The sequence below is a fragment of the Anolis sagrei genome, chromosome 1, assembly GCF_037176765.1.
Source record: "Anolis sagrei isolate rAnoSag1 chromosome 1, rAnoSag1.mat, whole genome shotgun sequence".
NCBI classification, from domain to species: Eukaryota; Metazoa; Chordata; class Lepidosauria; order Squamata; family Dactyloidae; genus Anolis; species Anolis sagrei.
Genome location: NC_090021.1, coordinates 53,612,696 through 53,639,483, shown reverse-complemented (window position 1 = coordinate 53,639,483; position 26,788 = coordinate 53,612,696). Strand labels below are relative to the sequence as shown.

Sequence of the window (26,788 nt, the reverse complement as noted above, 5' to 3'; positions counted from 1 at the left end):
GAAGAAATTTGAAGAAATATCTGGTTTCCACAGCATTGTTTTCTCTTAAAGCCAGTCAGTCTTGGTCTTAGAAGAAAGTAAATTCCTATAGTACTGTTCAGGAGGGAGCTAATAAAAAATGAAGCTCCCAGACGTTATGGGCTGACTGGTGTGTTAGTTTTTCTCATCCAACCTCATCTGGTTTTGAAGTGCCTAAAAGAAGGGAAAGAATATTAAATGAAAAGATAGAAGTTCCAAGATCATTAGGAACCCCTTTCCCTTCCATAGCCAGTTTGCCTGAAGCACAATAACTGGGAATGCAGTAGGCTTTGAATCAGTAAAACCTTGTCATAAAACCATTTCACTCATTACAGTAAGTGAAATTACTTCATGTGAGAGCTTATGTGGTATTTCCATAGATTTTAATGTTTTCCCTGTAAAAATGTAGACCAAAATTCTGCAGCCTTCCAAGTATTCTTGCACAGTAACTTCCAACAGCCTGGTCAAAGTATCCAATGATGAGGAGTGCTGGGAATTACAGTCCAGCAACATTTTGAAAACCTTATTTAACTAGAGGGAATTACTGTAAGTGTTGGTTTAGCATATCTCAATTTCATGAGATTGGCCTATTCTAGCTGGGAGTAAAAAAGGTGGATTATATATTTGATGGAGAAGGGAGTTCTTGAGGCATGAGGGAATAGGCAAAAATAATGCTATTTCCCTCTCCCATCTTTTTGCTTTCATGAGTTATTATTGTGTGAAGCCCTGATTAATCCCAATTGAAACACAGTCAGATAAATACAAAGAGGACAGTGTGTGCAAGGATAAAACTGCACATACACTGTCCTCTGTTCTGTGGTTTTACTTTTTATTCCCTCTGTTTTTCTAAGCTTTCAGTTCTCACCTGAGGAAAAATCAGGGCCAAAGTTGTCATGATAAGGAGTTAGATGTTATTCCTTTCCACTATCTTGTCCTGTGTGTGTTTGGATATAAGTGCAGGAAAGTGTCAATCGTGTTTCCTTTGTTCTCTACCTATATCAGTAGCTTTCCAAAGCCATGTTTTAAGATATGTGCTCAACTGTTTTGTATGTTGAAGGTATTTTAGATAAATATTTACTTAGTATTGCTAAACTGAGTAGAAGGTAATGAGTAGAAGTGGTATTTGAACTTCTGTTACATTTTGCATAAGCATGTATTTCATAGCTGTTGATAATGTGGTACCTTATTTAAAGAAAGAAATAGCAAGAATGAAAACTTAAACTTAAACATATATACTAATCTAAGACACTATTTCATGTAGTATGCATCCAGTTTGAATGGCAATCTACTTCAGCCAACTAGCACCACCACTCCCACGTGGACGCAGGGGAAGTCCTTCATGTTCAGAGTATAGACTCAGATTAGCTAGATATGCTGTTTTCATATTGACATCTAATCATTCTGGGTCTGTCTTAAGATGTGAGTTTTGGGTTGTCTTAGGCCCTGGTTATGGCAGAGTGCAGTAGTAAGTCTAAGGTGCCACAGGAATCCAGTGGATTCTTGGAAAATTTGTTGTTATGGTTCATAGATTGAAATACAGATGTTGACAGATTATGCATCTCTACTCAGAGTAAAATCCTCTGAACTAATAAGTATCAAATCAATAGCTACATTTGACTTTGGCCTGAAATTGAGGATTGTATTCATGCTTGGAACAATATTTAGTTACAACAAGCATTTAGAATTAATTGTTTTGGTTTTTGAAAAATATACATGCAGCTTTATTTTTGTAGAAGTTTAGCATAGTTGTTGTGCCCCATGAAGACCCTCACTGTTTACCCCTAGTTAAGCCCTTTTTAGTTAGAGAGATTAATATTTTATGTACAGTTTCTGGGGGGTTCAGTCTATACAACCTTTTTGCATTTGAAGCCTATGTTGCCATGCCTCTTTAAGAATCCCCTCAGGCAAGGCACTTCTGGTTCTTGGAAGAGTCAGCCATTTTGTGATTGGAAGGTGAAGAAAAAGGAAAGCTGGAAGGTCTATAAAATAGTACGTCAGTGTTGGGGTTCAGCCTGAGTTTGAACTTGAACCTGATTCTCTGTTTGTTCCTCCTGATGCTAATGAAAGTATATTTACTGATGCTAGTGGAAATGTACCTTTTGATGCCAATGCTCCTGAAATTAGTGAGGAAGAAACTGCTGTAGCTTTGGAAAATGCCAATGCTCCTGAAATTAGTGAGGAAGGAACTTCTGTAGATTTGGAAAATGAAAGTACCAGTGTTCCTGAGAATGTTTTAGAGGGAGACCTTGAACTTTCCCTCCCTTCTGCACCTGTTAACTGTAATGACAACAGAAGGGGCCAAATTTGGGAAGACAGAAGTAAAATACTCAGTTTGCGTCGATCCTCCCGAATTCAAGAATTAAAAACATTGGCTTCAAAACAGAAGGGCGGTTCACGGAACTGATTCTTGAGTTTTAATTGCAATACGCCAGGCTGATTGCCTCAGTTCAGGCATCGTTTCAGAATTGATGAAGACCTTGGCAGATCTCCCGGTTCCCTGGCCATAGTTTGGGAAGATTTCTAGGATATCAAGTACGGTTAGTGGATTGCTAACAGATTCAAGTATTTCCCAGTGAGGCTTTTGGTTTTGCTTTGTCCATTTAAATTCATGTTTGCTGATTTTGCTGTGGCTTTTGACTTGCATTTTTCCTTTATTTTGTAACCATTTTTTCTTCAATAAAAAAGGATTGTTTTTTCACAGCCAAGTGTGGTGGATAGTTATCTTAGGGCCTCGTTCCCTGCTCTGGATTGCAACAGTCAAGTTGGTGCTGTATTCAAGTCCAGTCAGAGTTAAATATTGAGATCATCTTGGAGACAGTTGAACACTGTACAAGAAAAAGATAACAAGAAATAAAGATTAAAGAGCCTCAGTTTGGCCAGAACTGTGTCTATCTCTCAAAGACTTTACCTTTCCTCATAAAGACTTTGTAGTGAGACTCAGGAGGATAGAAAGTCTAAAATTCTTCTCAGTTAATCAATTCTTGTTTGATTCAACTATATAGTCTCCAATCTGTTCCCTGCTCAGCCAGTTCACCTTCCAAGTAGTTAAGATAGTGTGGGGGCAGAACAATAGTTATCAAATGTATACTGGTAATAGCAAGTGTATAGATTTTTTAAGAAGAACATGGAAAGTACAGATTGCGCCTTATAGTTTGGTAAACTGGAAAACACTGCTTTGAGTCTCCTTGTGGAGAGAAAAAGCAGGATGTTATTATTATTTTGGGGAATTTACTAATATGGCTTAAAAGTTATTTGTTAAATATCGAAAAGTTAACCATCTGAAATACTGGGGTTGGTGATATCCTTTCTTTAATAACCCTAATTTAGTTTTATCACCTGATTCTACTGCTGAGACTAAACAATTCATTATGTGATTTTAATTTTAAGTGAACAGAATAAGATCAGGTTTATTGTCATTGGCTATGATAGAAATGGAATTTTCCCTTTCTCCTTTTTTTTAAATAATACTCCAAATCTGCTAAAACTGTCCAAGTGAAATACCATATTTCATTCAATCTAAGGCAGGCATCCTCAAACTGTGGCCCTCCAGCTGTTTGGGTCTCCAACTCACAGAAGCCATAGCCAGCCTTTTCAGTTGTCCGGAATTCTAGGAGTTGAAGGCCCAGAAAGCTGGAGGGCCTCAGTTTGAGGATGCCTGATCTAAGGCATACCCTTTTCCTGTTTAAGGAGGCCCCAAAACCAGATCTTTCTTATAATTGATGACTTCTGAGTTTTTTAAACTCCCTCACCTCCAAGTGAGGAGGAAGGAGAGAAAAGGCCCCAACCCCAAATGGCTCAAATTTTTGTTTTTAAAATGCCCCACCCCCCCAAAGATGAGGAGGGGCTTCAACCCAAATAGCTGTTTAGGTCTGGCTGAGTTAAGTGTCTCTACCCCCACAACTGGCCTATAGAGTTTATAAAATAGATTCAAGCAGACAACGTGACTTCCGGGTTTCTTCACATTTCCCTCTTCACCCTACAGGAAAGATTTCACTATAACACAGTGTTGAAAAAAACAAAACAAGGTATAGTTCATGCAAAAGAAATTCTAAAAAATATTCTAAGAACACCCCCCCCCCCATTGAATATTCAGAAATGAAGTTTGACTTACATTTGATGGCACCATAGATTCAGTGAAATATGGTAATGTTTTGCTTTCTTGGAGTCACTTCTGAATGAATATTGTGAAATGAAAACAAAGCTTTTGAGAATCAAGGTATAGCAATTTAACTGAAACAATTCCACCTGCCTTTCTATGTTAGTTAGCAAAATATAGTAAAAACATAATAAAAGCAGTATATATATTATTAAAATGATCAAAGCAGGAAAAAAACACCTCAAAGTAAAAGCTTGGATGGGAAGGAAAGTTCTTTTCAAAGTAAAAGCTTGGATGGGAAGGAAAGTTCTTTGCTTGGTGCCGAAATGATATTGCTGATGGTACCAGGCAAACTTTCCTTGACAGATTTGTAAAGTGAGACACAACAGTTAAACATTCCCTCTTCTCCATAGTCATTCATCTCAGTTTCTTTGAAGAACGTTTTTAGCGTATGTGGGAAAATTTTAAGCGAGATTACACTTCCATAAATCTTGAGGTTGTAAGCTGTTCATGGCTTTAAAGACGCTAACCAGCAATTTGTCTTGTTTCCTGGGCTTTTAAAGCATATATCAGATCTGTTCTGGTTGCTCAATTCTAATTAATACCCCAATGATAATGAAATGATAATGATTCTAGTTAGTTTATAGCCTGGAGATATTACATTAAAGGAGAATAGAGGATGAAAGTTATGAGGGATGGCAAGACAAATGTTTTCACATGCTTGTTGTAATCCTCATTATTTCATGCAGGTAAATCTTTTTTAGATGTAATGGTATTTTGAGGAACACCCATTTCAAGGAAGAGAATTAGAAAGCAAAATAAGTACAATGAAATGCCATCAACTTATTTAAATATACATTTTGGGCATTTTTGAATTTTTAGGAAAGACTTAAGTATGAATCTGTGTTTTAACTCAAATTACAAATAAACTTCTTCATTTAAGACCTGTTAGCTTAGGGTGGTGAGAAAGTGGTAATTATGGAATATAATTCGTGAAACAGATATGCAAGGAATAGCTATCACTTTTTCACTATAGCTGTGTTTATATTTTAAAAGTCCAAATAAAATTGATGTTGGCTTCACTTCTGTGCAAGAAGATATTAACTAAGGGTGAAGACTGTTGTAAATAGTCAAATGCAAGATAATATTTAGTAAAATATATTAATTTTTCAGATTTATAATGAATAACGAATACAAAGCATGGAGGAACTAGAAATTGCAGGTCACAATCTCATAATCACACTAGACCTGTGAAATTTCAGAAAGTATTTATTACTCTTTCATATATAATAATTATTCTCTATAGTTCTAAGTATTACAATATTCAAAAGTTCAAACATGTACTTAATTTTACTGTAGTTTCTCAGTCTGTAAGTGTCTGTGATAGAACACTTGTCAATTAGCTTGTAACTCCTTGAAAATAACATTTTATTTTATGACACTAACTGTCAAAAGATTAATGATTAATCTTAAACCAAATGTCATTTAATGGAAATATTTCCCAGAAAAGCCTAATGCAAAGATTACCTGGAGCAGTTAACAGACATTTATATACAGATTCCCCCCGCCCCCCCCCCCCCCATGGAGAGAGGTGACCATAAATGCATACTGCATTTAAATATTCCCCACCACTTCGTTCATTGTTACTTTTGACTAATTCAGCTATTGACTGCAGGTCATGTCCTTTTCATAGGAACAGTATTCATTAATTAGATGTATTTGTTATTTCATTACATATTAGACATACGCTTTGTAATTTTAATCTATGTCAAGTCAATTGAAGTCAAAGTCATTTTGGTGTGATTAGTGTACATAACTCTCATTGGTTCATTTTTTGTTTTTTATTTGTCCTTCCCCTTTGTTTTGTTGCATAGAGAAGATGCAGGCAGTTAAGCAAATCCCCAAGCCGCAAATGGAAGTGTATAATGACAGTACTAACCTGGTGTGCCGCAATGGACATCTCCAGTCAGGTGGGTTTGGTTTTACCAGCACCTAAATAAGTAGGGGGATGTCTATTAGTGTCTAATAAAAACCTAGCAAAATATGCAGTGCTAAATTGTGTGCTGCTAATTAGTTTTTTTAATGTTTTCAATTTAAAGGTTATGTATAAGTAAGTGCATTTGATCCTCAAATTTGTCTCACCATTATTTTTGCTAAACTGCTTTTATTGTACATTAAATTTTGCTCCACCTGAAATTATTTATGAAGGCATGCCATTAATAAATTCTAAAATTTCTAATGCTTTTAAAAGAGAATTTCCTGAACTGAAAATAAGTGTATATAGGCCTTCTAAAATGCAATATCATGAAATATGAGCCAATATATTTCAAAGATGGTTGTGGAGTGTGGGGCATTAAATGATTGGATTATCCTTTTATATCCTATTTAAATAAAAACGGCAAAGCATTTTATGTAACTTCCATTAGAGGAAGTGGCTGATTCCTTTCTGTTGTTGTTGATGCTATTGCTAGATAAGCTTAGAATATATCAATGTGTAATCTTGAGAACTAACTTTAACTAGCACCTGTTCTACCAAAAATGAAAATAACTGAGGTGATAAGAGTACAAAGGACTCTAGTAGAGAAATAGCCTAACTACAGGGTTAGTCAAAATGCATAGGCCAATCTGCCATTCAATTGAATGGCAGATTGGCCTATGCATTTTGACTAACCCTGTATTTTAACTGAACTTGATTACCATATAGATACTGTACAGTCTGTGTTTTAGTCTGTTCTTTATTTTTAGACCACACTTTAAGGACAGGCAGATGTAATTTGGCCACATATATAATCTTTAAATAGATGTTTTTGGATTAATTGCAAATGTACTGTCAAGTGCGCAGTGTGTACTGGTAGTTAAAATGTGAGTTTAGCTTCATAACATTTTTAGTTTAGAAATCTGGTTTAGTAGTGGTTTTGTTGTCTTGCTGCTCTTACTCATATAGAAATGGAGGGTTTTTAAAAAAGTGCATGCTTAGTAGATTTGGTCCAGAAATACTTTATTTTTAGCCTTAACTCAATATCTCAAAATTTGTTTGAGAATAGCATGCAGTGTGTGACTTTACCCATTTAGGAATAGTGATTCTCAACCTGTTTATATATTATGAGCTTGATGAATAGGTGGAATTGTGAATCAAAAAATCCCACTGCAAAATAATATCCTGTTTCTTTTGTATCTTCAAATAGCAACTGTTTTCTCTAGTTCTAGGCTACACAGTTAATTGCATAGAAGGAGTAACCTACATTGATACAGTATTATAAAATGGATATTTATAAGCAAACACAGGAGATCCTTGAGAACAGTCCTGTAATTAATAATATTGTGAGAGACAACCATCCCTACCTGCATGTTAAAACATGCAACAAATATGTAAAAACACTTCTAGCTTACAACAAACAATTCCAAACAAACCATTCCAATGTCTTTAAAAACAAAAACAATTTAAAGCCATAAATATGTACAATTTGTCGCTAAACAAACCCTAAATTCTTCTGGATCTTTCAGCAGTGTTTAGTACTATGACATCTTACTGCATTGTTTCTCTGGAGTGAAGAGTTAGTGTCACAGTATTATGGTGATTCTAACTCTATCTAGAAAGCTGATTTCAGAAGGTGATATTGATGAATTGGAGCTTAGACAGATGATATTTAGGCTGAGACTTGTCTATGTAATCCTGCAGGACTGTTTCTTGTCCACTACTCTCTTGAACATCCATGTGGCACTGTTAGAGTGAAATCAACTAGAATTTTGGAGGTTCAGGTTACCATTATGCCGATAATAGTAAACTCTATCTTATACATTGAGTTAAAGAATAAATAAGGGACAGTGAGAGGGTCAGTAAAATGACATGTTATTCTTTTAAGATTGGAATCCTCTTGGAAGATTATTTGTTTTCAGAAGTGGTAATCAGTCTTTTCTGGGTGGCTTTGTGATCGCCCTAAAGCAGGTGTGAGCAAAGTATGGTTCATTGAGTCACGTGCACTCCCTGCAGTCTGGTTTTGAGGCCCACAACCCTCCTGGTGGTTCTCTAATACCCCAAAATCTTGGACATTTTTTATTTTACTCTAAAAATGTATTCAGACAAAAATATATCCTTGCTTATTCAAGTGATATCACCTCCCTCCTCCCGCACCCCAAACTCCCAATTGCATTATTTACGCCAAAAGCTTAATTTGATTTATTTTATTTTATTTAAGACAAAATCTTAAGCCAAAATGGTGACTGGTGTGGCCAATGCAGGAGTCACAGATTTGAAAATTGATATGTGGATAGGGTATGTGGGCATTCATTTATCCAGTTCTGTAACATGAGGTGTCGTTTACCAGCTGAGACTTGTATGCCTTTTGCACTCTTTCCTAAATGTCCATGTGTATTTATCCTCTTCTAATGAGGCTTTTTCTTGAATGTTGTCCAGAAAACGCAGTTCATTTCAAGTATAGCTATTAACTAAGAATAGTTTTCAGAAATGTATTTTTCAGGTGCTTAAAGAGTCTCATTAGCTCTAACAAAGTGCTGTTCCAAGTGCAAAATTGTTTAGAATCTTAGGACTTTATTGGGTTGCCTTGTCCCACATCATTCTGCCTGTGCTTTTTTTGAATAAATAAAGAAGCAAATAGAATTGGTGGTAACTCTTTTTCTTGTCACACCTAGTGTCTTAAATCCAGTAATGTTCACATGGTTTGTATGCTGCAGTCTTTTAGCAAAGCTTGGTTTTCCAAGCTTTTAAAATTACAGTGTCTTTTACATTTTAGTCTTTTGTTGCTATACAGCAAGCTTGAGCAAACTACGGCCCTCCAGGTGTTTTGGACTTAAATTCCCATAATTCCTAATAGCCTACCGGGTGTTAGGAATTGTGGGAGTTAAAGTCCAAAACACTTGGAGGGCCGAAGTTTGTCCATGCCTGCTATATAGTAGCTACTTTTATTATTTTAAGTGGCTTCAGCAACCATCTTGATACTTTAAAAATTGAAATGTGACACAAATTTTTAAATAAGAAATTTAGCCTTGATAATCTTTTAAAAAATTACTTTCTCTTTAATATTTTGTAATACCAAATTTGATCTTCTCATTTAAAGATTTATACTCTTGAAAGGTGATGGGCAGAACTTCATTGAAGGTTTTTAAACAAATGTCAGGTGCCCACATCTCAGGTGAACTTTAGTGGCAGATTCTTGCACTGATTGGGAGTTAAAACTAGATGGTCTTTAGAGTCCACTAACTCAATAATTCTGTGATAATTTAAAGACTGGAATCTGAAGTTCTTAAACTATGACTAGGTTAGAATAAAATAAACTATGTCATATATCCATTTTATTCTGGTCTGATAAATATCATTATTTTTTGACATGTGAAGTGGTATAAGTTGTTGCTGATGATAATGATTCCTAAAAGGATATGATCAGGTCCATGCTGAGTTTGCAGCATCCACCTTTAACTTTGTTTCCTTTTCTTATTCTAAAAACGTATACGGTTTGGATGCTATAGAGATAATCTTACATTTTGTGTCTCATTCTAGAAGAGTGCAGTTTTAAAGAGACTAAACTTTAAATTCAGAATTACCTTATTCAGATCTAACTTTGGCTGTTAAATTCGTAAGGTTCACTAGAAGCCTCTGTCAGCCTCAGCCACTCCTGCAATGTGACCTATAGTAGCAGCATTTCTATTAATTACATTACAAGGTAATTCTATTACTTTGTTATGAAGTGGTTCAGCCTTTCCAAACATTGAACCCTCTAAGGATAATTGAAGTCGAAGGCCAAAACACCTGAAAGGCATGAGGAATGCTAGTGGTATTATGATAAAGCAGCTTACTGATTCTATATGCCATGGAGTTAATATATTTAGAAGATTTCACAACAGCTGTGTGATCAGCGGTGTTTTTTTCTTCTTATCAACTGATGATGGAAACATTAACACAGCTGATGAAATTAGTAGTGATAATTTTTGTAGTCTTATTGGAGATTTTTGTACTAGGTAAATTTTCTAATGTAGGAAAAATTACATTGCTTATAAAAATATAAATTACAGTGCTTATAACAAGAATATAAACAACATGGTTAAGCCATTTGGAATGCTATGAAGGCAAGTAGCTGTAGTCAAGATAAAATTCATAATTTTTAATTGAACCTACAGAGTTGTGCAATTTGTTTTTAAAAAAATATTTATCCTTTCTTTCTTTCTTTTTTTTAGAAAGTGGAGCTGTTCCAAAAAAGAAGGATCCACTGACTCTTGCTAGTAATTCACTCCCTCGATCAAAATCTGTTGCAAAATCTGGATCTGCAGGACTTCCAAGTCATCAAAGGACTCCTAGTTATAGTGGGATATCTAACTTTTCTGTACCAAGACAGGGACCCGCTCCTGCAACTTCAGGTCAAAAGGTAAGCTGGATAACTCCATACATAGTGTGCTGAACATTTAAAAGCTTGCATTTCACAAAATGTTATAATTCAAATACCTTTCCATGGTGGTGGGATTGCATGCAGCTTTTTTCCTTATGAGTTTGAAGTATGCAAACAGTATGCAACTAGTTTCAGCAGAATAGTACAATAATATTTTTTGTCAGCAGTGTAATTAATACTATTATCACCATACTCTTAAAATACTTTGCTTACTGATAATCAAGTTTCTCTCTCTCATTTGCTTAGCTTATGTTTCTGGCTCAATATAGAGTGTGCTCATAGGAGCAGGGATGCTTAGTATGCTACATTTTCAGGTTAAAATCCTTTTTGAAAGGAGCCAACATGTTACAGTGGTTTGAGTGTTTGGTTAGGGCCCTGGAATGGAAGACAATGGTTGCATCCCTACTTAGCCATTTACTGAGTGACCATGGTCAGGTAGCTCTGAGCCTCAGAGGAAGGCAATAGCAAACCTGTTAAGAAATCTTGTCAAGAAAAAACCTTGCATAGGGCCACTATTAAGTCAGAGTTAACTTGAAGGTAGATAACTGCAAAAACAAATATATACTAATGGATATCAGCTGAAAGTATATAACTGGGAAAGGTGTTGTGTTATTGTGTTGGATAAGCAGTAGAAACATCACCATCAATGAAAATATTTATCTGTATAGCAATGGTGAAAATGCAGTTATTCTAGAAGGAATGGTAAAAAAAAAATCACTGAAAACAAATCAGCCAGTATAATTAAGTCTTCATCATTATGTTTCAGATTGGAATATTATTCACATTGCTGGTTAAACTCTTAAGAGATACTGTGAAAAAAGAATGCAGAAATTAGCACCTCAGATTATCAAAAGTTTAATTTTGCCCCTTTTATTAAGGTGTGTGCTGGAAGGAAGTTGAATCCCTTCACTTTCATTGACTAATAGGTGTAGTGGGAGCTAGTTGCATTTTCAAATAATATTGAAATTTGTGAAACAATTGTCTTCAGGTTACTCCAAAAAACAATAGAGCCAACAAGCCTTCCACTCCTACAACTGCAGTGCGTCGAAAAAAGGATGCAAAGATTTTTAGAAATGTGGATAGTAATCTTGCTAATCTTATTATCAACGAAATTGTAGACAGGTAAGTAACAGCTTTAATGAAGAATTGATTATTTACTTTATATTTACTTTATGGATCTGTCATTTCAGAAGAGTCCAGCATTTTTCTTATTATGTGATTTTTCTTTGTCAGGCTAAAACAAAATTTAGATAGTAGTAGGCCTAGGTAAAACATTTAGACATGCACTTCTTAATTGTAGCTGCATTGTAGTATTTATAATTGTATTTATTTTTTATAGTTTTTGAAATGGTCAAACTCATTCAATAAATTGATATCAAATATAAATGAATAATTTCTTACATGTAATGCTTCCTTAAAACTGGTTGAGATGAAGGATGAAAAACCAGCCAGCTGCATTTCAGAAGATTGAAGTGCCTATTGTTTCACTAATTGCTATTCTGTCTCTGCTAGTGGGCCATCTGTCAAATTTGATGATATTGCTGGTCAGGAGTTGGCTAAGCAGGCATTGCAAGAAATTGTTATCCTTCCTTCTCTTAGACCTGAGGTGAGCAATCTGTTTTCTTGCAAATCTTATGTAGCACCTTTGAGGCTTCTGTCCACTATATTATATTGATTTTTTATTCACAATTTCAGATTTGTTTTATAACACTTTACTATATTCACAGCTATACTTAAAACTGCTAGTGAAAAATAAGGACTTTGCTAATAATTATGATTGTTCATTGACTAGTGTCACACAGCTCTCATTATCATAAAATAATAGTTTAAACTGTCCAACTTAAATAGTGGATGGACTGAGTTTAGCATGGAGCTATATACTAAGTTCTATATCACATAGTATTCACTAAAGCTGAAATAAATTCCCAGGTTTGCTTGCTTTATTTATTTATATTTCCCATGCTTTATTTCTTTTTCTATAAAGACCCTGAAAGTACCTTAAAAGATTTAAAATATATAGAGCTTCAAAACAAAACAATGTATAAAATAATGTGAAATTATGACCCCTCCCATTATTTCCAAAATATAGTGGAAACCAATTGCTATATGTGACAGTTAGTTTTGGAAATGAAGGCTCTCTGAGAAAAATGGTTGAGTGCTGTGTAGAACTGGTGATTTCAAAATTGATAGTGATAAAGTTTGATTATGTTTAATTAAACTAGTCCAACCATAGGCAACATATATCCTACTTTCTGCAAAATGTGGTACCTGATGGAACTAACTCAATTAGAACACAATAAAAATCTCATGAAAAGACTATCCCGAACTACTTAAAATCCCTTCAGTGACAGACACATCAAAGCCCTGCCTAAATAGAAACTTCTTGGAGGAAAGACAACAGAGAGATAGCTAACCTAGATGCCATCCTCACTGCCGTATAATTCCGTTTGGAAATGCATTATATGATCAGTGTAGAATAATGTAATCAGCGCAATTAAACTGTATTATATAAGCCTATACTGACCATAAAATGCAGTTTAAAACTGCATTGCATGGCAGTGTAGATGGGGGCTTATCCTCCCTTCACAGGTAGTTCATAGTTGTGGGTAGCATACAAACCGCTGCTGTAGCACGACATTTAAAAGAATTGAATATATTACAGTAGAACCCTGCCCTTTCCTTTCATGTGGAGCTTCTTTGTCACTTCTTCTGTATCTACATATTACAGATGACATATGATGACAACGACTGAGTTGATAAGGGTGATCTTTTTGGTTTTAATATTGGAATCTTTTAAAAAGTTGATCCAAAATAGCCAGAATCCAAAAGGAGATAGGCAGTCCCTTCATCTCTTGTATCCTCTCTAGGATTTTCAAAATTAGCTCTAGAATGTATAACTACAGTGAAGAGGGCAGGAGAAGAAGAAGAAAAAAAGGAGACATATTCTCTGTGAATTGAAAGCTAGTGCAATGTTAGATGTAGTCCAACAAAATACTGTTAAATATATGCTGCACAGAGTTTGTGTCTAAATGTGTGTTTACTTATTATCATGAACATTGTGTCACTCAGCTATTCTTTTAGTTGTTTACAGGACTTCGGGCTCCTGCGCGTGGATTGTTGTTGTTTGGTCCACCAGGAAATGGGAAGACAATGCTGGTAAGAAATCTGCTTTGGGAGATATGTGAATTGATCTATATCATATCGGTTAAATATCATACTGGGGATGAGGAAATTGCAATGTCACAGGCCTATATTTTGTCAAGATGTTGCTTCTGTTGCTCTCAGTTGGGATGTTGGTGAGAAGATCTATGTGGGCATAGGACACTTACTCTTTGAGCATGTGGGCTCTGGGAGAAGAAGTGTTGTAAAGTCCAAGCAATAAAATTTAAACTCCATTATCAAGAGAAAAAATAACTTCCCTTGAGATCAAGGCTGTTTCTGTCCTGGAGGAGAATACCAGACACTTTCTTAGGTAGAAAACGTTGAATATCTCAAGTAGTTTCTTGAAAAAATAAAATAATATTTTATTTATATTTCTTTGCAATATGCATTTTGCATTCCGTTTTTGAGTGCCTTACTGCACTGCAAAATTGAGAGAAGCAGGGATTCCAAAGGGTAACTCTTTTGTGATCCATGTGTCAATCTCGGAAGTAAAAACCATGTCAGTTCTTTACAAATGGGGACCAAAGATAATTCTCCAGGTTCTCTGTTTATTATTTATTTCCTATATGTATATCATTACTTTTTTTGCATAAAAGTGCTCATTTGTTGATCATGCTTATATTTTGGGCTTCAGTCCCTCAAATTTCTGATAATTTGGCATGCTAGCTTGTTCTTGTGGGTATAGAAGTTTAAAATAGCTAGAGGTTCAACATTTGAGAAAGATGATCTTTTATGTTATTAAAGTTCTTACTAACTTTTTTCATTTGCTTGATATATGTTTAAAATAAAATTTAACCTAGTATCTTAAAAATAAAAACATCTTTTAGCATTAAATGGTCAGTACCCTGGAAGAAAATGAAATGATAATTTTATGAGGAGAATTCAACTTCTGCCTACAGTAGCAGATATATGAAGCAATGCTATGTATTGCTTGATTCAGCATTTGAGTGTATTGTACATATTTCAGTAAAAGTAACTACGTTGCATTGTTTGTGTTAACTTTACATTTCCCCCACATTTTAGGCCAAAGCTGTGGCTGCAGAATCAAATTCAACCTTTTTTAACATAAGTGCTGCAAGTCTAACATCAAAATATGTAAGTAACAGCTTTAGCACTTATAAGGAATCCTTAAGAGTTCATAATTCTGGTCAGGAAGCATTATTGATCCCTTTCACACTTTCTGTACAATAGTTCTTTCTCCACAATTGCTACTGCTAGCTTTACTTTTGCTATTTTTGCCTTCGAGTTGCAGTCAGAAGTGGGCTGCAACTGTAAGCCAAAGTGAAATATTTTATATAAAAGTGCCTGTAATCTGCTTGGGTGACAAGGCTAATTGGGGGGGGGGGGGGGGGGAGAGAAATCTTTAGTTTACAAACAGAAAAAATATGGCTTGGATCTTTACAACTTCACTAGAATACTATTTATTTTTTGTTTTGCTGATAGCCATCAGTTTCATTGCGACTGAAAATGTACACAAGAAACTACTATACAAATGCAGTAATAAACCTGGATTTTGTTGAATTCTAGCTTTTTGGCACAAGAAGTTTGCTATGCATGCTGCCATTACTTGTGTTGCCTTTAATTTCTCTTTTTTATTGGTATGATGAATTGCAAGCCATGGCTACAGAATTCTGATTTTTGTTACCATCAATTGTTTACTGTGTGAGCTTTTTCCTACTAGTAAAGTGGCACCTGGTTTAATATAATAATTAAATAGTATTTTGAAGCAAGACGTTTTTCCTTCATGAACCTTGTAGATGGTCTCTTCAAGGAGGTGGATTGTCTATGGGCAGAAAGTTGCCGGTTACTAAAATTAAGCAAAGTAATTATCTCTTTCAAAGCACATTTAATACTCTGTAGCAGTTTTCTCCCCCATATTTTTTACTCAGCAATGTTTTTTTCTTAATAATTGGAAATCCTTCTTTTTCATATCTTCCCACTCCTGTTTTGGTATCTAAGCACTTCCATTGTAAATGAGAAATGGATGCAGTTTAGTACTCCAGATTTTGTTGGGCCTCGTGCCTCACAATTAGCTATGCTGATTAGGGTTTTTGGGATTTTCATACCTAAAAACATATGAAGAACTGTGTTCTTTTCTACTCCTGGTGTAAATGAAACAGGAAAACCAAAGTAATCAAAAGTAATCCTGGCCAAGGAAGTATGCCTTAATAAATGTGGCTTTGATTTATTTATTATTTACAGTGGAGTTATCACTGGTGTTTGATTCCAGAATACCCTGTGAATACCAAAATCTGTGGTTGCTTAAGTTCCATTATCTACAATGGAGTAGTAAAATTGTGTCCCTGCTTTTTGGAATTATATTTTTTTGAAATATTTTCAAGCCATGGCTGGTTGATTCTGTGGATATGGAGGCATGATTATGTTGGAACTCACCCACATCCTGCACAAGATTGTAGTCCTCATCAAGGCGGCAAAAAAAGCCAGTGGGATTTTTGCCTGCAAAAATAGGAGTATAGTGTCTAGATCCACGGAAGTCATGCTACCCCTCTATTCTGCCTTGGTCAGACCACCCCTGGAATACTGTGTCCAATTGTGGGGACCACAATTGAAGGGAGATGTTGACAAGCTGGAATGTGTCCAGAGGATGGCGACTAAAATGATCAAAGATCTGGAGAACAAACCCTATGAGAAGCAGCTTAAAGAGCTGGGCATGTTTAGCTTGCAGAAGAGAAGGCTGATAGGAGACATGATAGCCAGGTATAAATATGTGAGGGGAAGTCATAGAGAAGAGGGAACAAGCTTGTATTGTTGAAGGGAACAAGCTTGTTTTCTGATGTCCTGGATACCAGGACCCGGAACAATGGCTTCAAACTACAGAGAAGGAGATTCCACCTGAACAGTAGGAGGAACTTCCTGACTGTGAGAACTGTTCAGCAGTGGAATTCTCTGCCCGAGAGTTTTGTGAAGTCTCCTTCTTTGAAGACTTTTAAGCAGAGGCTAGATGGCCATCTGCTGGGAGTGCTTTGAATGCAATTTTCTTGCTTCTTGGCAGAAGTTTGGACTGGATGGTCCACGAGGTCTCTTCCAACTAAAGGATTCCATGATTCTAAGGACTTAGGCCCCTTTCACACTGCTGAATAAATTCCACATTTTCTGCTTTGAACTGGAATATATGGCAGTGTGAACTCAGATAACCCAGTTTAAAACAGATATTGTGGTATTTTCCGCCTTGATATTTTGAGTTATATGGCTGTGTGGAAGGGCCCTGAGATAGGCAGGTGATTTAGTTGGCAGGGAAAAGCCCTTCTCTGGTCTCTTTGTCTGCTTGACTTCCTTTCTTGCCTCCTGTCATTTTGCTTGTTAGAGTGACACTTCTTAAGGACACATCTTTTTCTCTGAGCACATGACAGGCCCCTGAGTCCTCCATTCTATTCTTTTGTTCTTTTCCTGTGAATATGGAGAGAGATAAGATGTCTCCTGTGAGTTAGAGCTATGCCCTGTTAACTTTCCTATCTAGATATGTACTTCTTTGAATAAAGTGTTGGTACTGGATAATGGAACAGCACGAAAATGTTTTAGAACTTTTAAAGTTTGACTCTGCTCTTGAATTGCTTAAGAACAATTACTTTACTTCTGGCACTGGAAGCTTCTGATCTGCTGAACTGTTGTTACTGCTGTTGCTGCTTTTCATTTTTAAAGTTTTTTTTTTCTTTTTTGGAAATCCCCCCAAACAAAATTATATTGGATATATACCCTGTATTTTCCCCAGGGGATTGGCTACCATTGATGAGTTGAAAGAAGAGAAACAGAATTAAAATATAAAACAGATTGTAAAAGCAGAACTGAAAGTACATAAGTAGAGGAACAGCACCTGCCTGGTTGAAAACTACCCCCACAGCAGTCCAACCTAAAATTCTTTTTTAATAGTAAGATTCTTGCCTGATAGTAGAAAGACAACAAAGGGAGAACCCACTTAGCCTTTCCTTGAAGGGATTTCTGTGGGTGGGAACAGCTGCTGAAAAGCCTTCTCACATCGCCAGAAAATGTGTCTCTGAGGCTCATATGAGGCTCATGTGGGCAGTTGTTTATTTTTTGTTAGTTGAATGAACGCAAGGATTTGTTTCCTGTGCAGCTTTGGAAATAGGCTGGTGGATTTTTTTGCTTGATTATTGAGTTTGATCTGTTTTCTGATACTACTGCTGCTTTTATTGTTCTCCCCACCCCTGCTTTATTGTGCATTTGTAGTAGACCCATTTCTGTGTAGTTTGAATCAAACTGATTTTTAAGTTATTAAAATATCCCAAATATTTCTGAAACAAAATAGAGGCTTAATATGAGTTATTATAAACATAAACAAATAATAAACATGAGCAATATTTGTGGAACATTGGCTTGTAGAAACATTTGCTAATGAAACGTTCACTGTGATGAATCATTCCTAATTATGTTAAGTCATTGTACATAATTTGTAATGGAAAATACCAACATTTAACCTTACTAAAATTTATGAAACAAATTAAGTAATTGGCTTAAATTGCTCAGCAAATTCCCTATATCCCATATAATGCTCAAGAGCGCCTATCAGTTCCCTAGAGAGACTTTTATAGCAGTATATGTGCAAGGGGAAAAAAAGGATGGGAACTTTTTTCTGTTAACTTTTTTAAAGATATTTTACCTTATCATCTCAGCCATTACCAGCAAATACAAGGTTTTGTATAAGAAGGCAGATCATATGTTACAAGTGCCAGAACAGAGCTCATATTAAAAAACTGGAATGGAATTTAATTATATTAGCCTTGTTGTAATATAAGCTAATTTCTTGGGAGTGAAGTGAACTTCTATACTGGGCATTTCAGATTTCTCTTGTTTTTTTTTCTCTCCCAGGTTGGTGAAGGAGAGAAACTAGTGCGTGCTCTTTTTGCAGTTGCCAGAGAACTTCAGCCTTCTATAATTTTTATAGGTAAACTTCAATATTTATTTAGTAAAAGGTAAAGGAGCTTTGGAAGTTGTAATATGATGGGATTAACCTGAATTTAAGAACATTGTCTGTCTTATTCAATTAATTTTATATATTTCTAAAAAGTTATTTATAATATAATTTTAATTTTGGGGTTTTTTTACACTGCTTTGACCATTTGTATTAAAGAGGCATTAAATTGCATAAATTATGTATTAGTCACTATATAGATAAAATAAAAGGCTTACTTGGATCATTAGTTTAGCTGTAGAATAGGACTTCGGTCATGTATGTTTACAGTGCAAATGCTTGTAATTTAAATGGCTGCTCTAAGGTAATAGATGTTGCTTAGGACATGGTTTTAACATTGTCACTGTTGTTTATTAGATGAAGTGGACAGCCTATTATGTGAAAGAAGAGAAGGTGAACATGATGCTAGTAGACGTTTGAAAACAGAATTCTTAATTGAGTTTGATGGTGTAAGTATTAATCTTACAATGATACATGCCTGTGGCAGTTATGTAACATTTTAAAACTGTACTTACTGTGTTACCATTAGAATAAACAATAGGAAAAAGAGAAGAAACAGGGTAACACATTGCAGAAAAAGATGAACTGCTACTTCTCTTTGCTTATCTTGCTAAACTCCAGGTATTCTCCACTGAAGTCTTGGAATTTGAAGTGTAACATTAATAACATACTATGAAGTCACACCAGACTAGTGAAATGATTCATATTTTTAGAATATGTTTGTAATGTAGTATTTGTTTATATACATGTTTTCAATTGTTGAGTTGGTATTAAGCAAATATGCTTTTTATATATTATGATTTTAGGGGATACTGTATATTCCTCATCATAGAATTATTCAATTTGTCTTTAAATATTAAAATATTTATTTTCTGAAAATAGGTACAGTCTTCAGGGGAAGACCGAATCCTTGTAATGGGAGCAACTAATAGGCCACAAGAACTTGATGATGCTGTTCTAAGGTACTTTAAACAGTACATTTATTAGCATGCCATACAAAATGAGGGTCTGTGTACCATTTTTCCTAAATATTGTAATAGGAGAGGGGCAGGTAACCTTGCACCTTCCAGATACTTTGAACTATGGCTTCCATAATCTCTCAGCCCTTTATATGCTGCCTTGGGCAGATGAGAATTCTTTGAAGCATTGGAAGGAGTCTGTTTTACTGTTTTTTTATAGAATAATTTATTTGTACTTGGGCAAAGCATTGTGGGTTTTGATGAAAAATTGAGAAATGCTCTACATTGTAAATATGTATCAGACTTGAGAATAGTTGAGAATATTTCATAATTGCTTGAAATGTTTAAAATAGGAATATAACGGTGTTTCTTCATTTTGTTATTGAAGACAAGTTATATTGAAAATATAAAATTGGTTTTATTGAATACAGATTGGAATTTTCACTTATGTCAGTTTTAGCTAGAAGCTTTCAGCTTTTAGCTTTTCAATAGTTTCTGTACCACCTATAGTTTTACGAAAAAGTGTTCTTAAAACATTTGAATGACATTTTGCAGTATTAATTGCCCTCTGCTGATATTCATTGTTCTTCTATCCAGCAATGTGTTGTGGTTTCTTTGAAATTCTGGCATGGTATGAGAAAGGTATCTTTTAGCATGCCTTCCCTTCCTAACTACCGCTCCTGTATTAATATCTCTGTTTTTCAGGCGATTCACCAAACGAGTGTATGTATCTTTACCAAATGAAGAGGTATGTACATCCTATTGCATTTTAAATATCAGATAGAACCTCTCTTCTAATTCTTAGCGATTGCAAATTAGTAATGGTAAATGATAGGTTAAATGCTTTCAAATAGTTGCCATACACATCAGCTCTCAATATGCATCAATTTAAAATAAACTACATGGTATAGAACATTTTGTATTTCTTAATCTCCCTTCTGTCATTTAAAAACCTACATATCCTTTCATATAGAGAAAAAAATAAATGGTAAGCAATTTAATAATTTCACCAGTTTTTTGCTCAATATAATGACAAAAAGAAAAACTATTTTTAGGAATGGCACATTATGGTGGATGAGGCAGAAATTCTAGTTTATTCATATATTCATCTATCTAGTTATTCTCAAACAGAGGACATTCCAAATTTTATGCCTCTTTCCACCTTGTTTCAACTTTCCATCTTCACTAGTTTATCTCTTGCCTCAGTATCTTGCAAATATGTCTAAAAAAAACTTGTCAGTATGTTGGGTTTTGTATCTGATAAGGTTTGGTTTCAGGATTATCCATGGGTTCCAAAATCCATAGATGCTCAAGTCCCATTATGTACAATAGCATTTTAAAACTGCTTTATATAAAAAGGCAAAATCAGACCTTGGTTTTTGAATTTTGAAGAATATTTTCAAGTAGTGGATGCAGAATCCAAGGATACAGAGGGCCGACTGTATAGTTTGTAGAGTGCCCCGATAGGTTCCAGAACAATACTCCTAATTTCTGCTTGCAAATCTAAGGATATTTCCTCTTGCAGTTCTTTGACAGTTGTGTTGCAAGAAGTGCATAAGCACTGTGAGAAAAATAAAACACATAAGCAGAAGAGTGAACACCATTTATAAGATGAAGGTTATTCTATATACATATTTAGCAAACTTATTGTATTGTGGGCAAGATCCAGCTCAAGACTTCTGCTTACACAACATTGGAATCCAGTTGAAAAAAGTGATCTCTCACTGAACCTTAAAAAGTGTTCTGAAGAATTAAGAAAACTTCCAGAGACAGTTTTTATAACCTTTGCGTATTTTTCTTTTTGCATACTCACTAATTGTGAATGTTGTTTTACAGACACGACTGCTTTTATTAAAAAATCTCTTGAGCAAGCAAGGAAATCCATTAACCCAGAAAGAGTTGGCACAGCTAGCTAGGTGAGTAACTTCTGCCTCATTGCTAACTGTAGCTGGTACTGTTCATCAGCAGAGTGACTTAGGTCTAAAAGACTGTATCTCCCTATATAAACCTGCCAGAACACTAAGCTCTATGAAGGAAGGCTTTCTTTCAGTCCTGCCACATCACAATCTCACTTGCTGAGTAAACAAGAGAAAGCTTTCTGAGGGAAAGCTCCCACCCTGTGAAATTTCCTTCCATGGGAGGCTACGCAGCCCTTTTCCTAATTTCTTTTTGCTGGCAGAGAATGACATTTCCATTCAAGCAGGCTTTTAACATGTGATTATTCTCAGGGATGACATTGGAATGTGTGCTCTAGTTTTTTGGGTTTTTTTAACTTTTATATGTTTCAAAACAAATTATGCTATTTTAACAGTTTCTAAAACTTTATTATTTTAATTGCTTTTATTCTTGAGCTCCCTTAGGTTCCACATTGGGAGAAAATCAGCACATACAAACAAGTCATATACATGTTTCACTTCCTGCTTTTTATACAATCACTATCAATATCTGATACATACATTTTACAAAAAAAGAAAGAAATCACCATTGTTAGTTTAATACTGAGGCAAAATATTATGCTAATAGCAGTGTTAAAATAAAATTATTAATTGTAAATATGTTTGTAAATATTTATAAGCTGCTTTTGCAGTAAAAATAGTATCCTATATTAAACGAAAATACACTGCTGAGAAAACAAAATATTGCCAACTTGGTTTGTTGTAGGTTTTTTCGGGCTATACCTCACTACCTCTGAGGATGCTTGCCATAGGTGCAGGCGAAACGTCAGGAGAGAATGCCTCTAGAACATGGCCATATAGCCCGAAAAAACCTACAACAACCCAGTGATTCTGGCCATGAAAGCCTTTCACAACATATTGCTAACTTGCTGGTTTTGAATTAGACAGTTCTATACAAGATTCCCGATGTTAAGATTACCTTTTCCCTTTTATTCAGAATGACAGAAGGATACTCAGGAAGCGACTTAACAGCATTAGCAAAAGATGCAGCATTGGGCCCTATACGAGGTAAGCATGATGAGCTATTGAAAAAAAAGAAATTGTAAAAACATCTCAATTGTTTTTTAAGTGATTTATTGTTCAGAGTGATTCACAGTAACAGACATTGTTGCTGGTCAGACATCTCCATGATGAAACCATCTGGCTATTGTCAGGCAAAACTGAGGCACAGAGGAAGTTTGAAATTAAGGCATGGAGTGTGGCATGTTGCTGTCATTTGCCTGGAGAAACAGAAACAAAATAACAAGAGAGCTCTGCAAAAACCCAGATGGCACTTGTTTCTTTGTTTCATCTGGAAAAGAAAGAAGAGGAGGAGCAGGCCTTGCATGTCACTGCTTCGGCTGCCTTGCCAGCCCTGGACCTACTCAGGCAAAACTTAGAAACAAACGCTGGCTAGGGTGTGGGGTCTGCTCTTCTTTCTCTTGCTGCCACCCAGGTGAAACAGAAAAAGAACACCAGCAGGGTGCGTGAGTCTCTCCTCTTTGTTTCTCGGTTTTACCTGGGCAGACAGGGGATTGACAGGGCAGGTAATGTGGTAGTTATGTTCAGGGCACTTTCGTTCTCAGTTCCAGTGGCTGGGACACATGAGGCTGAGGTGGCAGCCCCAGTAGTGTGGCTGAGGGTTAAGGGGATAATGGTGGAGCCCTTGTCCTCCACCACAGCCTTCATGGCTGTCATTTGTATGCAGTAGGAGAGAAAAAATCAGGCAGAGAATTGGGAGGAGGGTAGGAAGGATCTGGGTGAGGATTGTAGCAATGGCTAGACTTTGCAAAGAAGAGGTCCAGATGGAACAATGGCTTCTCTGTGACCAGGTTAGCAGGTGGGGAGGCAGGGGAGGGCACCATGGCTTGATCTCTTTTGCTTAGCGTCTCCACCAATCCAAGAAGAAACATAGAAGGAAGTTGTTCTAGCAAAGGCAGGCATACACATCAGCAAGTGTGTTAATATTGTTTGTGGATAGACTTAAGATAATTTTTTTTAAAATTTTTTTGGGGAATCCTGCATCTCTAATACCTGCAAAAGTAGAGGGGCTACTGTAGTATCTAGTATCAAAATAGAAGATACTGAATACTGTGCAGTTGCTAATATTTCCTTGGCCTATTTTGACTATTTGTTAAATAATTTGATTTTCACTTGTACACGATAATGCTTGAGACTTCTGATGATATATTTATTTATTTTGAAGCTCATTGATTGTGATTTCCTTAACTTGCAGAACTTAAACCAGAGCAAGTGAAGAACATGTCTGCTAGTGAGGTATCGTATTTAAGCCTTGATATTCGAAACAGAAAACAAAATACTATATTCCCATTTGGCTTTTTTTCTTCATAATTTCTAGATTAGAATACAGTTTCATGTTTTCAGATCTTAGATGAAAACCTAGGGGAAAAGAGGATGCTGCATAGAACAGAGAAATGCTCTGCTTACTAGAAGTTTAGGAGACATTACTGAGAGCACTCAAGCATTTAGAATTTCCAGTTGTGTAGTTCATCTCGAGTTGTTTAATTTTTATGTGTAATCTGCAAAACAACAATACAGCTGAAAAACCAAATCAAATAGCAAACAAATAAATAAATCTGAAAATATTTTAGTGAGATAAAATGCTACTTTATGGATCTTGGCTTAAACTAATTTAAAACCTAGAACACAAATGCAATCACTAAATCCTTTCCATTGCAATGAAAACCCCTTTCATGTATTGTTTTAGATTTATAATCACCTAGACATTGGTATTCAACACTGCAGCCAAAGAATAAGAATTCTTCACCTAATTTCAATCCCTCCCAATGCAATCCCTTAAGTTATGCTCTCAATGTTCTTTTAGGTCCCCAGACCCACTTGTGTTATATTAAGAAGAGCATGCAGGGGTGGGAAAGATGGATTGTGTTGTTTGATTTCCAGTTAATATTGGATCCATTCCTTGGTTTTAGTAAGTCGAGTCTTTGTACAGAGAAGTACGCCATTGTAATCTGCCTGGTATTTTTGCTAGATATATATATATTGGCACCACCTAGTGGAGTGAAGATAGTAATGTTAATACAAATTGAATTTTATTTTGTTCTGCTTTTTTCTGTAGCTTTTTATCATTTCTTTGACTTTGGAATGTTTGACAGTGGCTATGAACAATTTAGAAATTCAGTATAATTTCTTAATTCAGAGTTTAGTTTGAAGCAGGCATGTTTAAAAGTTAATTTTTTTTACAAATCTCTTTTTGCTTCTAGATGAGGAACATCAGATTGTCGGACTTTACTGAATCTTTGAAAAAAATTAAGCGCAGTCTTAGTCCTCAAACCCTGGAAGCTTATATTCGCTGGAACAAAGACTTTGGAGATACTACAGTTTGATAGCCAATGTTGTTGAAGAGAAATAAGAAAGTTTCAAGGAAGAGACAGTTCACAGATACTACTCATGTCCTATAGTCATAGTTTACAAAACTTCTCAGATCTCTAAATATCTGCAATAAAAAACAGGTTGATTTAAGGGGAAAAAAATAAAAACAAAAGGATGAGAATCTCATAAATGTTAACATCTGGATTTCCACCAAGAACACTTCAAGAAAGCACATTAAGACATAGCGGAAGAATTCTATCAACTCAGTGATGGTAGGAAATGTAATTTGTATATATTGTTGCTGAATGAAATATTCCAATAACATTACCAGTTGCAAATACTGTTTTTTAATTTGCTCATGACATTTATTTTTGCTTTGTTTCTCTTAATCACTAAGTGTAAGAGTCTGTTTCTTATTTAGTTTATCTCTGTGTTGACAAAGTGCCAAAAGAAATTCCTGTATACACTTCGTAGTAGTTTGAAAAGTCTACTACGTAGAGTAGATGGTGTTTTGTTTTGTGTTAAAATGAAACTCAGCAGTTAATAGAACAGTCTAAAAAGTCATCTTTTACAAACAAAAAAAGTCATGACAGGCGTAAATATCTGAAGCACCAAGTGCTTCTACTTAAAATTTCTGCAGTATTTCTCTAAGGAACTTGTAAAATTATATGGTAGAAAAATCATGCAGTGTTCTCTTTCTTGTTAGTGTTATAGTTCTGTTAACTGAAAGATGCTTCAGTATGATATTAATCTGATCTGTGCAGATTACCATGGCTGTGATGACTTCATTGAATTGCCTTTAATATCTTATGTGTTCTTCAGTTTACACCCGACTTTCTGAAAGTACAGTAAACACACTTTTTGTAAATTTTTATTATTTAAACCCTTTAAGGTTCTAAAATTAGATTATGAGACACACATGTGAGGAGAACAAACATACTCCTGAGGTAGAAGAGGCTTTCCTCTTTATAGAGTCCGCCTCTCTGCACATAAAGTGACAGAAATCTGCAAAGTGGGGGCAGGACTAATGTGCTTTTCCTTTCCCAATGTATTAATTTGGAGAATAATAAAATAGTCCTTGAAGTCTGCATGTGATTCTATAGTATTTAATATTAGGAGGACAAACATCATAGCCCTTTATGGTATATGATTTGTTTTTGATTTACAAAGTGGGTGTTTTGTTTATTTATAAGAATGTTTTGAAAATTATTTAAGAATTGTGGGGAGTATTTTTAAAAGAGCAAATATGGGAGAATCAGCTAAGAAAATAAATGTACATTTTTCTCAATTTTTACAATTATGTCTTCTAATTCCAGTTACTGAACTGAAATGTGATAGCTACCTTTTTGGCATTTGAAGCAGAAAATTATTGATCTTGAACCTTGAACCCTTTCAATGTGTTCCTAGATACCAGTGTTGACATTATAGAAGGGGAGAAACCTTGCTAACAGCACTGTGAAAAACTATATTGTAAAATCTACTGTGATTTAACAAAATTTGCTACGCCTTTGCAAATGGATTTAACATGTGTTTTGTTAAAATGGCTCTTACCTACCTTAGTATCTAAAGCTTTGTGGTAAATGAATTATGATCCACTTCTTCAAGGAATTTGAAAAAACTTGGTATTCATAATGGATGCCTTCCATGTTTCTCTATTGATTTGTGAAAATCTAATTTTGTTTGCATGAAAAGACAAAGGATGTATGTCAATGCTCCCAGTTTGGGCTAAATTTTGTATGTTTATTAAGCTCTGGACAGTTAATTCTTGGATTCATAACTTGTCATGCTTTGAAATAAAGTCAATACCATGTTCCTACATCTGCACCATCTCATTATATGTTAGTGATAAAGATGAAGGTATACACTATGAGAACGTTAATAGAAACCGTTTTGATAGTGAAGGAATATATATCATACTTCAT

The 26,788-nt window shown here is 35.3% G+C and overlaps 1 protein-coding gene across 4 annotated transcripts in view; it reads left to right on the top strand.

The window, feature by feature from the left end:
• Nucleotides 1-26,682, top strand: part of SPAST (spastin) — a 37,278-nt gene extending 10,596 nt beyond the window's left edge. For 2 of the 4 annotated variants that reach the window (XM_060753948.2, XM_060753947.2), the window contains exons 4-17: nucleotides 5,989-6,084; nucleotides 10,304-10,491; nucleotides 11,501-11,634; nucleotides 12,025-12,118; nucleotides 13,594-13,668; nucleotides 14,698-14,769; nucleotides 18,520-18,595; nucleotides 18,980-19,071; nucleotides 19,505-19,584; nucleotides 20,287-20,329; nucleotides 21,418-21,497; nucleotides 22,474-22,544; nucleotides 23,752-23,792; nucleotides 24,758-26,682. In XM_060753948.2, coding sequence (XP_060609931.2) covers nucleotides 5,989-6,084; nucleotides 10,304-10,491; nucleotides 11,501-11,634; nucleotides 12,025-12,118; nucleotides 13,594-13,668; nucleotides 14,698-14,769; nucleotides 18,520-18,595; nucleotides 18,980-19,071; nucleotides 19,505-19,584; nucleotides 20,287-20,329; nucleotides 21,418-21,497; nucleotides 22,474-22,544; nucleotides 23,752-23,792; nucleotides 24,758-24,880 — 1,265 coding nt within the window. In that variant the 3' untranslated portion in view covers nucleotides 24,881-26,682. The remainder of the gene's footprint in view (nucleotides 1-5,988; nucleotides 6,085-10,303; nucleotides 10,492-11,500; nucleotides 11,635-12,024; nucleotides 12,119-13,593; nucleotides 13,669-14,697; nucleotides 14,770-18,519; nucleotides 18,596-18,979; nucleotides 19,072-19,504; nucleotides 19,585-20,286; nucleotides 20,330-21,417; nucleotides 21,498-22,473; nucleotides 22,545-23,751; nucleotides 23,793-24,757) is intronic. The other 2 variants (XM_060753950.2, XM_060753949.2) reach the window with 1 other exon arrangement.
• Nucleotides 26,683-26,788: the final 106 nt, after the last annotated feature.